Source organism: Gigantopelta aegis, chromosome 2 (assembly GCF_016097555.1).
Source record: "Gigantopelta aegis isolate Gae_Host chromosome 2, Gae_host_genome, whole genome shotgun sequence".
Taxonomy (NCBI): Eukaryota; Metazoa; Mollusca; class Gastropoda; order Neomphalida; family Peltospiridae; genus Gigantopelta; species Gigantopelta aegis.
The window spans coordinates 29,855,504-29,866,331 of record NC_054700.1 but is presented as its reverse complement, the minus strand read 5'-3'; the positions used below and the strand labels follow the sequence as shown (position 1 = coordinate 29,866,331).

The 10,828-nt window shown below is 37.2% G+C and overlaps 1 protein-coding gene across 1 annotated transcript in view; it reads right to left on the bottom strand.

Moving 5' to 3' along the window:
• LOC121377678 (peptidyl-glycine alpha-amidating monooxygenase A-like) overlaps positions 1-10,496 on the bottom strand; it is a 16,791-nt gene extending 6,295 nt beyond the window's left edge. The window contains exons 1-6 of the mRNA XM_041505760.1: positions 10,174-10,496; positions 6,817-6,947; positions 3,708-3,824; positions 2,785-2,857; positions 1,665-1,804; positions 66-136 (exon numbers count right to left, since the gene is read on the bottom strand). Of these exons, the coding sequence (XP_041361694.1) occupies positions 66-136; positions 1,665-1,804; positions 2,785-2,857; positions 3,708-3,824; positions 6,817-6,947; positions 10,174-10,296 (655 nt within the window). The 5' untranslated portion in view covers positions 10,297-10,496. The remainder of the gene's footprint in view (positions 1-65; positions 137-1,664; positions 1,805-2,784; positions 2,858-3,707; positions 3,825-6,816; positions 6,948-10,173) is intronic.
• Positions 10,497-10,828: the final 332 nt, after the last annotated feature.

Genomic DNA, 10,828 nt, shown 5'->3' with positions numbered 1-10,828 from the left:
CAAAAGGTAGTCAAATTAATCGATCCTAACCAGTATGTACATAGTGGAGGGTAGACATTACGTACCTGTTTTCGTTCCCCACTGTTTGAGAATGGTTCCATCAGGTGCAAATTTGATTATTCTGCTGTTGCAGTATCTGAAAGTAAAGTTTGTTTTTTATTTTATCATCGGCTATTGGACGTCAAATATACGGCCATTCTGACTACTCCTTTACGACAGGCAGCAAGGGATCTTTTATTTGCGCTTCCCACAGTCAGGATAGCACAAACCATGGTCTTTGTTGAACCAGTTATGGATCACTGGTCGGTGCAAGTAGTTGACACCTACCCATTGAGCCTTGCGGAGCACTCACTCAGGGTTTGGAGTCGGTATCTGGAATAAAAATCCCATGCCTCGACTGGGATCCGAACTCAGTACCTACCGATGGCCTAACCACGACGCCACCGATGCCGGTCGTACCTGGAAAAGCCGCGTTTAAAATGATCCACCAGACATATTATATATTATTCAGAATACATAATAGTCTTAATCTGTTTCAAACTCCTTGAAATGTTTTTAAAAAGAAATGCATTGCAGCGTCATGCTGGAGATATGTCTCACCCTGGGGCCTGTTTTGTGAAGAATTATTTAGTAGAAACAAATGTCATTAGTCATTTGGACAGGATTTGCAGTTGATGCTTGTTTTGTTTAACGACACCACTAGACCACATTCATTTACTAATCACCAGCTATTGGATGTCAAACATACGGTCATTTTGACACAGTCATAGAGAAGAAACCCGCTACAATTTCTCATTAGTAGCAAGGGATCTTATATATGCACTATCCCACAGATAGAATAGCACATACCACGGTCTTTGATATACCAGTTGTGGTACACTGTCTGGATCAGGATACAGGATAGTTTTAATCATTTTGACACAGTCATAGAGAAGAAACCCGCTACAATTTCTCATTAGTAGCAAGGGATCTTATATATGCACTATCCCACAGACAGAATAGCACATACCACGGTCTTTGATATACCAGTTGTGGTACACTGGCTGGATCAGGATACAGGATAGTTTTAATCACTTTCAAACTCATTGAAATGTTTTCAAAAACAAATGTATAGTAGAATCGTGTTTGGAATACGCCTGGCCTTGCAGCTTGTTTTGCGAAGACTTATTTATTGGAAACAAATGTCATTAGTGAACTGGATAACATTAGCAGCTGAAGACAAAATAAAGCGGTCAAAATCTCGATATCCCCGTCTGTGCCGAAATGCTTGATTCGACGATATGTTACTCCGATTGACCTGACATCAGTGGCGTAGCGTGGGCGTAGCATTCTGGACTGGTGGAAGGGATTCGAGTGCTAACGGTCCACTGGTTAGGGGGCGCAATGCATGCCTTGCCCCGGGCGCCTTGCCCTGGCGCTGGCAATCCACGCTACGCCACTGCCTGACATAACACAACATGGGCATGTCGTCTGTGTAAAAGTAAAATAGTGGCAACAATAAACATGATAATTTATGCAGGTTATACATACGGTGAAATACTACTAAATTTCAAATCATAATATAAAACATTCGGTCTCGTACTTCGCAATTTTAAAGGTAAATTTTGAGAACCACTTGAAAATGGTTAATTAATTTAATGTTGCTATGTTGTTATTTTTCTCACCCGTCAGAGACGAAGAAGTCGCCATTGCTTATGACTGCTACGTCGGTGGGTTTGCAGAAATGCGTGTCGTCACTTCCGGGAATGAATTTTTGTCCAAGGACGAGGTCAGGTTGTTTGGAGCCCGCTGGTATTTTCATCACCTGAAAGGGATTAAAACCGGACGTTAACAGCAGCTTGTAGATTAAAAATTAATATTGCTTGTGGGTACGAATAAATATGTAAATGAATCTATAGTCCGTTCCACAGAGAACGCCGTTTTTATACTATGGAATTCAGTGGCGGGTCCAGAAAATCCATTTAAGGGGTGGGGGGAGTGACATGAGGTGGAATGCCAAGGGAACTTTGGGGGAGGTTTGGAGGGGGATCGTAAAAAAATTAAAAATTAATATATAATAAAATTATAACTATCGCAAAATTTAAGGGGGGCGGGCCCCTGGCATCCCGCCTAGATCCGCCTCTGGAATTTACTTCAAGTTATTTATGTCTGAGCCGATTGATTTGTAAATTTCACACAAAATTAGTAAAACCTTTTCTTCTGTTTGTTTTGTTTTGTTATTTCCAAACAACTTTTACTTTTCTTCTTACGTCAAACCAAACTGAAATTATTTAAAAAAAAAAAAAAAAAGTTTTATAGAATGATGGGACGGACAAAAGCATGTGTTTACTGCGGTAACACTTCTCACCCATCCATCATGCTTTTAGTGGTATTTCTGAACGTCAACGTTCTTATGAGCGCATATATATGAAATATGGCTTGCCTATGTGCGTGAAAGTAGCATTCTGATATCTGAAACTCTGTACATAAATCTAGCATGGGGCGGTACACGAATATATACTTTACATCACAGACTATCCCAGAGCCACCTAGTCGACAAAGATGTTACATTTCCACCACCCTCAACACACGAACACAAATCGTAGACCAAGACTGATTATTTTCACTTCTCGGCCATTCTAACATTATTAGGTCATGGTAAGGTGCTCACTCCCGGTACCAGATCAGTAGATCCACGCGTGGATTACAAACAAAAGGTGTGGCAATCTACTTCCGCCTTATTATCTCCATCCACTCAGTAATCAGCGTGCGTGATTGACACACCTGTGTGTCAGACCAGCTTACCTGGTGCAGGGCGACATCTGTGACCCACAGGTTGCCAGCGTGATCGAACGTCAGTCCGTGAGGTAGATAAAACCTGCAGTCCAAAAACACATAGTATATTGCATTAAGTTCATTTTTTTAATAAATAAATATTTAAATAATATAAATAACTCAATAAATCAATAATAAAGGAAGGAAGGAAATGTTTTATTTAATGACGCACTCAACACATTTTATTTACGGTTATATGGCGTCGGATATATGGTTTAGGACCATACAAAGAATGAGAGAGGAAACACGCTGTCGCCACTTCATGTGCTACTCTTTTTGAGTGGCAGCAAGGGGCATTTTATATGCACCATGCCACAGACAGGATAGTACATACCACGGCCTTTGTTACACCAGTTATGGAGCACTGGCTAGTACGAGAAATAGCCCAATGGACACACCGACGGTAATCGATCCTAGATCGATCGCGATTCAGGCGAGCGCTGTACCACTGAGCTACGTCCCGTCCCCAAATAAATAAATTAATTAATTAATTAATTATTTAATTAATTAATTAATTAATTAATTAATTAATAAATAAATAAATATGTAAATAAATAAATATGTAAATAAATATGTAAATAATAAAAAATATATAATGAACAAAGTTTTAGCGTAGCTACGAGCTAGTACATGTATTTGCAAACTGAAGTATAGTAAATGTACTTCTAAACTGAAATATCAAGAGGTAGTGTACTTCCAAAATAACTTTCTACCATATGATAAATGCACTTACAAATTGAAGTAATTACGAGATTGTACATGCACTTAATTTGTCATGCACTTGAAAAGTAACTATGTATGTGACAGTACATCATTTAAAAAGTGACTGTCTTATCTACGATATAGTACATGCACTTAAAAGTGACTGTCTACGGGATGATACATGCACTTACAAATTGGCGCCAAGTGAATCCAACTTATTCCCCTTGGCCCCGTCAACTTTCAAAATGGCGTCCGTGCTGATAGGACCTTTCTCTGGTGTTGAGTACGTGTTGTTCTCTCTGAACGTTCTGTAAACAATAACAATAATATTACTTCTATTGCACTACAACAATAACAATAAAATCACTACTATTGAATTACAACAATGAAAATAAAATCACTACTATTGAATTACAACAATAACAATAAAATCACTACTATTGAATTACAACAATAACAATAATATCACTACTATCGCATTACAACAATAACAATATCACTACTATTGAATTACAACAGTAACAATATCACTACTATCGCATTACAACAATAACAATATCACTACTATCGCATTACAACAATAACAATATCACTACTATCGCATTACAACAGTAACAATATCACTACTATTGAATTACAAAAATAACAATAATATCACTACTATCGCATTACAACAATAACAATATCACTACTATTGAATTACAACAATAACAATAATATCACTACTATCGCATTACAACAATAACAATATCACTACTATCGCATTACAACAATAACAATATCACTACTATTGAATTACAACAATAACAATAAAATCACTACTATTGAATTACAACAATAACAATAATATAACTACTATCGCATTACAACAATAAAATTTCACTACTATCGCATTACAACAATAACAATATCACTACTATCGCATTACAACAATAACAATATCACTACTATCGCATTACAACAGTAAAAATATCACTACTATTGAATTACAACAATAACAATATCACTACTATTGAATTACAATTACAATAATATCACTACTATCGCATTACAATTACAATAATATCACTACTATCGCATTACAGTTACAATAATATCACTACTATCGCATTACAGTTACAATAATATCACTACTATCGCATTACAACAGTAACAATAATATCACTACTATCGCATTACAACAGTAACAATAATATCACTACTATCGCATTACAATTACAATAATATCACTACTATCGCATTACAGTTACAATAATATCACTACTATCGCATTACAGTTACAATAATATCACTACTATCGCATTACAGTTACAATAATATCACTACTATCGCATTACAACAGTAACAATAATATCACTACTATCGCATTACAACAGTTACAATAATATCACTACTATCGCATTACAGTTACAATAATATCACTACTATCGCATTACAACAATAACATAATTATACTACTATCCAATTACAAGAACAATAAAAATATCTTATTACAAAAACAGATTTGTTTAATTTAACGATATCACTAGAGCACGTTGGTTTATTAATCAACGGCTATTGGATGTTAAACATTTGGTAATTTTGACATATTGTCTTAGAGAGGAAACCGCTAAATTTTTACATTAGTAACAGGGGATCTTTTATATGCACCATCTCAAAAACAGGAAAGCACACACCACAGCCTTTGATATTCCAGTCATAGTACACTGGCTGGAACGAGAAATAGCCCAATGGGCCCACCGACCGTGTATCAAGCCAGCGCTTTGTCACTGGGCTATATTCCGTCTATTGAAATAATAACAATACTGACTGACAGTACATCATATGCAGGAATATACAAAAAAATTAACACTGCTATTAACGTTCCTAGATGTCACTGGCCTAGCCAAAGCGAACGAACGCCCTCACCCCCACACCGATCATCTTTATTTTTAAATTGTTTTATAACCAGAGTCATTGGGCCTTTATTTAAAATGAAATAAATTCACGATATCTTAATACCATAGCTCATCCGATATATAGAAATTATCTTGCATCATTGTTCTGATATGTGTTTTGTCTTTCAGATCAAGGTGATAAATGCTATTCGCAAATCCAAAACCATGGTTTGAAAACTCATCAAAAGCGGTAGAAAACACGCCAGGATAGTGCTAATATGGGTGAATATATCAACATTTTCGGGCTATATGGGAATTTGATTTTTTATCACATTTCTCATATAAGATATCCTCCTCTCATAAAAGAAATAATTTTTAAAAAACACACCTTCGTCGAACATGTATAATCCTCTCATCTTGGCTTCCTAACAGCACCTACTAAGATAGTATTCGATTTATGCAGTTTAAATAAAGTAAATTATTAAGTTTTAATTCTTTACGTTTTAGGGTATTTCACAACACAATGTAAGTTGGACCTAACACTCGTAGACAACTTGGGTGGCCTCTTTCAAAATGAAATCATGGCTACTCCAGCGATTAAATTTATTTCTGTTTTTAATCTACTATACTTAGGTGTCGGGCATAATCATGTAAATGTGTGACTATTGGTTTAAAAGTAAACTTTGTTTTATTTAACGACGCCACTAGAGCACATTGATTTTTTATCTTATTATCGGCTATTGGAGGTCAAACATATGGTCATTCTAACACTGGGTTTTTTTTTTTTTTAGAGGAAATCCGCTGTCGCCACATAGGCTACTCTTTTACGACAGGCAGCAAGGGATCTTTTATTTGCGCTTCCCACAGACAGGATAGCACAAACCATGGCCTTTGTTGAACCAGTTATGGATCACTGGTCAATGCAAGTGGTTTACACCTACCCACTGAGCCTTGCGGAACACTCACTCAGGGATTGAAGTCGGTATAGTGACATCAGAATAGTGTGTAGTATCAGTTAAAATTAGTTGCAGGTTTACAGAGTTCTTAATGGCAATATGCTAAGTATAGATAATGACAGTTGGAAACGAATATATATATATATATATATATATATATATATATATATATTATAATATTAAATTAGCTCTACTGGTCTACCAAAATCTTTTCAAATCACTAGCATGATTTTGCAAGTAAGGTTTTGATTGGTCGAATAAAAGGTCAACTGGACATGAGTTCCAACGGGGTGCTGTTAGATCCACAGGTAACTGTAATTAACCAGTGGAGCTAATTTTAATTAGACTGATATATTTTTTTTAATATTTATTTTTATTTTTATTTGTTTAATATTCGCAACCTTAATTTGTGCTGTTTATCTGAAATGGCCTCAATGATTTTACCGATACAGATTATTGATAATTACCCCACTGTCCATTGGTGATCGGCTCTGTGTAATAAAAAGACTTCTCCTTGTGGCCCTGCTGCCACTCCGGATACGGGCCCGATATTAGCGGACACCTCCCTAGACGGCCAGCTGGGATCTTCTATGGGGCCCTGCGAAGGATAACAGTAATCACAACATGATATAGTTATACTAACAAAACACCACATGCACGGCCCATGTGAAGGAGATTTGAAATGGGAGACACAACCTCTAGTGGTGGTGGGACACAACCTCCAGTGGTGGTGGAGGCACAACCTCCAGTGGTGGTGGAGACACAACCTCTAATGGTGATGGAGGCACAACCTCCAGTGGTGGTGGAGGTACAATCTCCAGTGGTGGTGGAGACACAACCTCCAGTGGTGGTGGAGACACAACCTCCAGTGGTGGTGGAGGCACAACCTCTAGTGGTGGTGGAGGCATCAAATTACCTCTTATTTTTCAATTCTCCTTTATTCACTCCCATTCGGAACTAGCCAGCGTTTTTAATTAAACATTTTTAAACAAAACAAAAATAGCAAGTATCTTCCTGCAATTTTTGTTTTTACATTAGAACAGCGTCTGACGTCACAGTCACTACCAGCCAGCGATGTAAATCTTCATGTCACATGTAAACTTGCCTTTCACAGAAAAAAGGTACACAAATTGTAATGTTGTGACACAACAGACTTTGAAATATAATCAAAGTATTTTATTTAAAATTTGGAAATATACATTTTTGGCTGGTTATGCCAATTCCCAAGGTGCTTTCGGACACCTGCTATTATCCGACTTCCGGTAACAGTTTCTATACCGCTTTTGACTGAAACATATTACACAAATATAACTTGAAAGGGGTTGTATACCAGGTTACTAGTACTACGATTTGATATCGTGGTTATTTGGCTCAGTTCGATAATGGGGTAACACCGTCATTAAACCTCGCCATGTAGCCACCACATCAAAACGTAGAAACATGATATTCTATATTTATAGCTTATGCGATGTATATATTCTTTCTCGTGTGTGTGTGTGTGTGTGTGTGTGTGTGTGTAAATATATGTATTACCTATATGGTCTACAATAAACGGTCACATAGATATCGTATTTTCCCACTCTATCTCTATGGCATGGGCTATATATAGAGAATATAAGTGGCCGTTAGATACCATTTATCTCACAACGAGTTGTTTTTAAATGTATCTAACGAGAGAAAGCGAGTTTGATACGTTTTTAAACAACTCGTTTATTTTGCGAAAAAAGATATCACTCAACCTCCACGCGATCTCGTGGTATATATTCTTGCGCAAAATAAACTCGTGCAATAAATAGGAAGCGAAAACAACGTATGTGAAGTTCTGTATATATATTGAAAACTGTTATAGCACACTTCTGACGTAACTGTAATTGCTATAGCAGCTGGAAGCTTGCGATGGTCGCGGCTATGGTATTGACATCATTCCGCGTCACTGCAATTGACAACACTGAATGTTATTAATCTTGATTGTGAACAGATTACAATCATATTCAACCTTTTGTTATAAAGCACACTTTGTGGATAATAAATAAATTATAACATTCGCGAGAGTACCATGCACAATTTATGAAATTCGTTTGATAAATTACGTATGGCTCATTCAATAATCTCTCTCTCTCTCTCTCTCTCTCTCTCTCTCTCTCTCTCTCTCTCTCTCTCTCTCTCTCTCTCTCTCTCTGTGTCTCTCTCTCTCTCTCTCTCTCTCTCTCTCTCTGCGTCTCTCTCTCTCTCTCTCTCTCTCTCTCTCTCTCTCTCTCTGTGTGTGTGTGTGTGTCTCTCTCTGTCTCTGTCTCTCTGTCTCTGTCTCTCTCTCTCTCTCTCTCTCTCTCTCTCTCTCTCTGTCTATCTCTCTCTCTCTCTGCGTGTGTGCGTGTGTGTGTGTGTGTGCGTGTGTGTGCGCGCGTGTGTGTGTGTGTGTGTGTGCACGCATATGTTCTTTCCTCACATCAGAGGTAAATGTATTTTAGAATGTTTAGCTGAAAATATATTTTTTTTTAAATGAAACAACATGTTTTTTCCTAACATAGGTCCAAATCAAAGACTATTTGATTTCTCAGAACATAACAATTTTGTTGTTACACATGCAGACCACAGCATCCATTAATTTGCTTAATTAGAACATAAAGACAAAAAATTATGTCAACAGGGTAATATTAAAATACTGAAATATATTTTTTTTAATTGTAATACTTTATCATTCTTTGAGAGTCATGTCAGATTAAATATTGTTTTAAAACACAATATTAAATCTATTATATTTTATTTAAATTGTTTCACATAATACATGATATTAAGAGTGTTCATAGTCTGAACGAGTTTACACATCTCAGTCTCTCTGTCTCTGTGTCTGTGTCTGTGTCTGTCTCTGTCTCTGTCTCTGTGTCTGTGTCTGTGTCTGTCTCTGTCTTTGTGTGTGTCTCTGTCTCTCTGTGTGTGTGTGTGTGTGTGTGTCTCTCTCTCTCTCTCTCTCTCTCTCTCTCTCTCTCTCTCTCTCTCTCTCTCTCTCTCTCTCTCGACGACCATTATACCCTGGGGCCTCTCTCCTTGTCAAAACAATTACATAATATCACTGAAGGATATTTATCATCTTTGTACGAGGAATGTCAGTATCAAGTATATGTCACGGGTGAAATATTTAAACAGGTTTTCACAAGAGACAAGATCATATTAAAAAGTAGCATGTGCAATATTGTATTTTTTTTTTTAAATTTATATTCGTGCTCATATGCAATTATCATTCAAGTACGCTGTATTGGGCTGTGTGTACAGGATTAGTTGTCAGTGACTAGAGACCGAGAGGTCGATTTAATGACATACACTTCTGCACTGAGTCATCAAAACTTACTTTGGGTTGGAGCTGGTACTACCATGTGAACACGCAACCTACCAGCCTGAACTTAATTAACCAAACTACTCAGGCTGGTAAGGGTAATGGTGTAGTTTGTGTGTGGTTTTTTGTATGTGCGTGTGTGTATGTGTGTTCTGGGGCCTGCGCGTGCATGTGTGTGTGTGTGTGTTTCTGTGAGTCCGTGTGTGTGCGTGTGTGTGTGCGCACATGTGTGTGTGCGTGCGCGCGTGTGTGTGTATGTGTGTACTGTCTCGTTTTTCAACAGTGTTTAAACAACGTGCAGTTTTAAATTACATCTCTTCCTTATTTGCTGTGTTCATTCTTTCAACGATAATCTTCAAAAACACGTTTTAGTTTTTATCCCTAAACATTCTGTAAACATAACATTATAATATACCAATGACAAGCTACAGCCATCCGCCCCCTCCCCTACCCCACAATATACACCAATACAACAACAGTGTACGTTTCTTACCTGTATCGCGTTTCGATTCTGAAGATATTCTTCAAACAATTGTTGTAAAAGCTGGTCATCTCTGGGAAAAGCCATGCTTGTGGTCAGTGCCACCAACACAAGTGCTATCACGGACTGCGCCATTTTGTCGCCAAAGATAAAAAGGCTTGACGTGTTGTCTTTATATAACACGGTAATCAGTTCAGTCTGTTAAGTCGTGTGTTTGTCGCTCGGTTTTCGGTGTATCCTCACGTCAATCACCTGATGGCTCGTTTCTCTGTGTCACTCAGTCTTAAGCGCCAGGGTTCCAATATGGACGTCTTTGACAGTTAACATAATTAATGTCTGACGCATAGCGAGAAGAAATCAATTGTCTGTTGCTAAGCAATGGCAGTATCGATTGGTCAATTCGCAACATCAACACAGCTACGAGAGATCGTAATTATCAGGAAATAATTATTGTTCAAAGCTGTTGTTGCAAAAACCCGGATAGTTCGCTATACGTTCGCTATGTTTATAATTAAGCAACAAATATTTGTTTTACATAAGTTATCCTTAAAAATACGTTTCAAATAAATACTAATATTTATTTTATTTCCTTTTGAAGAATATTAATTTACAGTTGGATTTCACTTAAATAACACTTAAGTAGATCGTCAGACAGTTTGAATTGGTC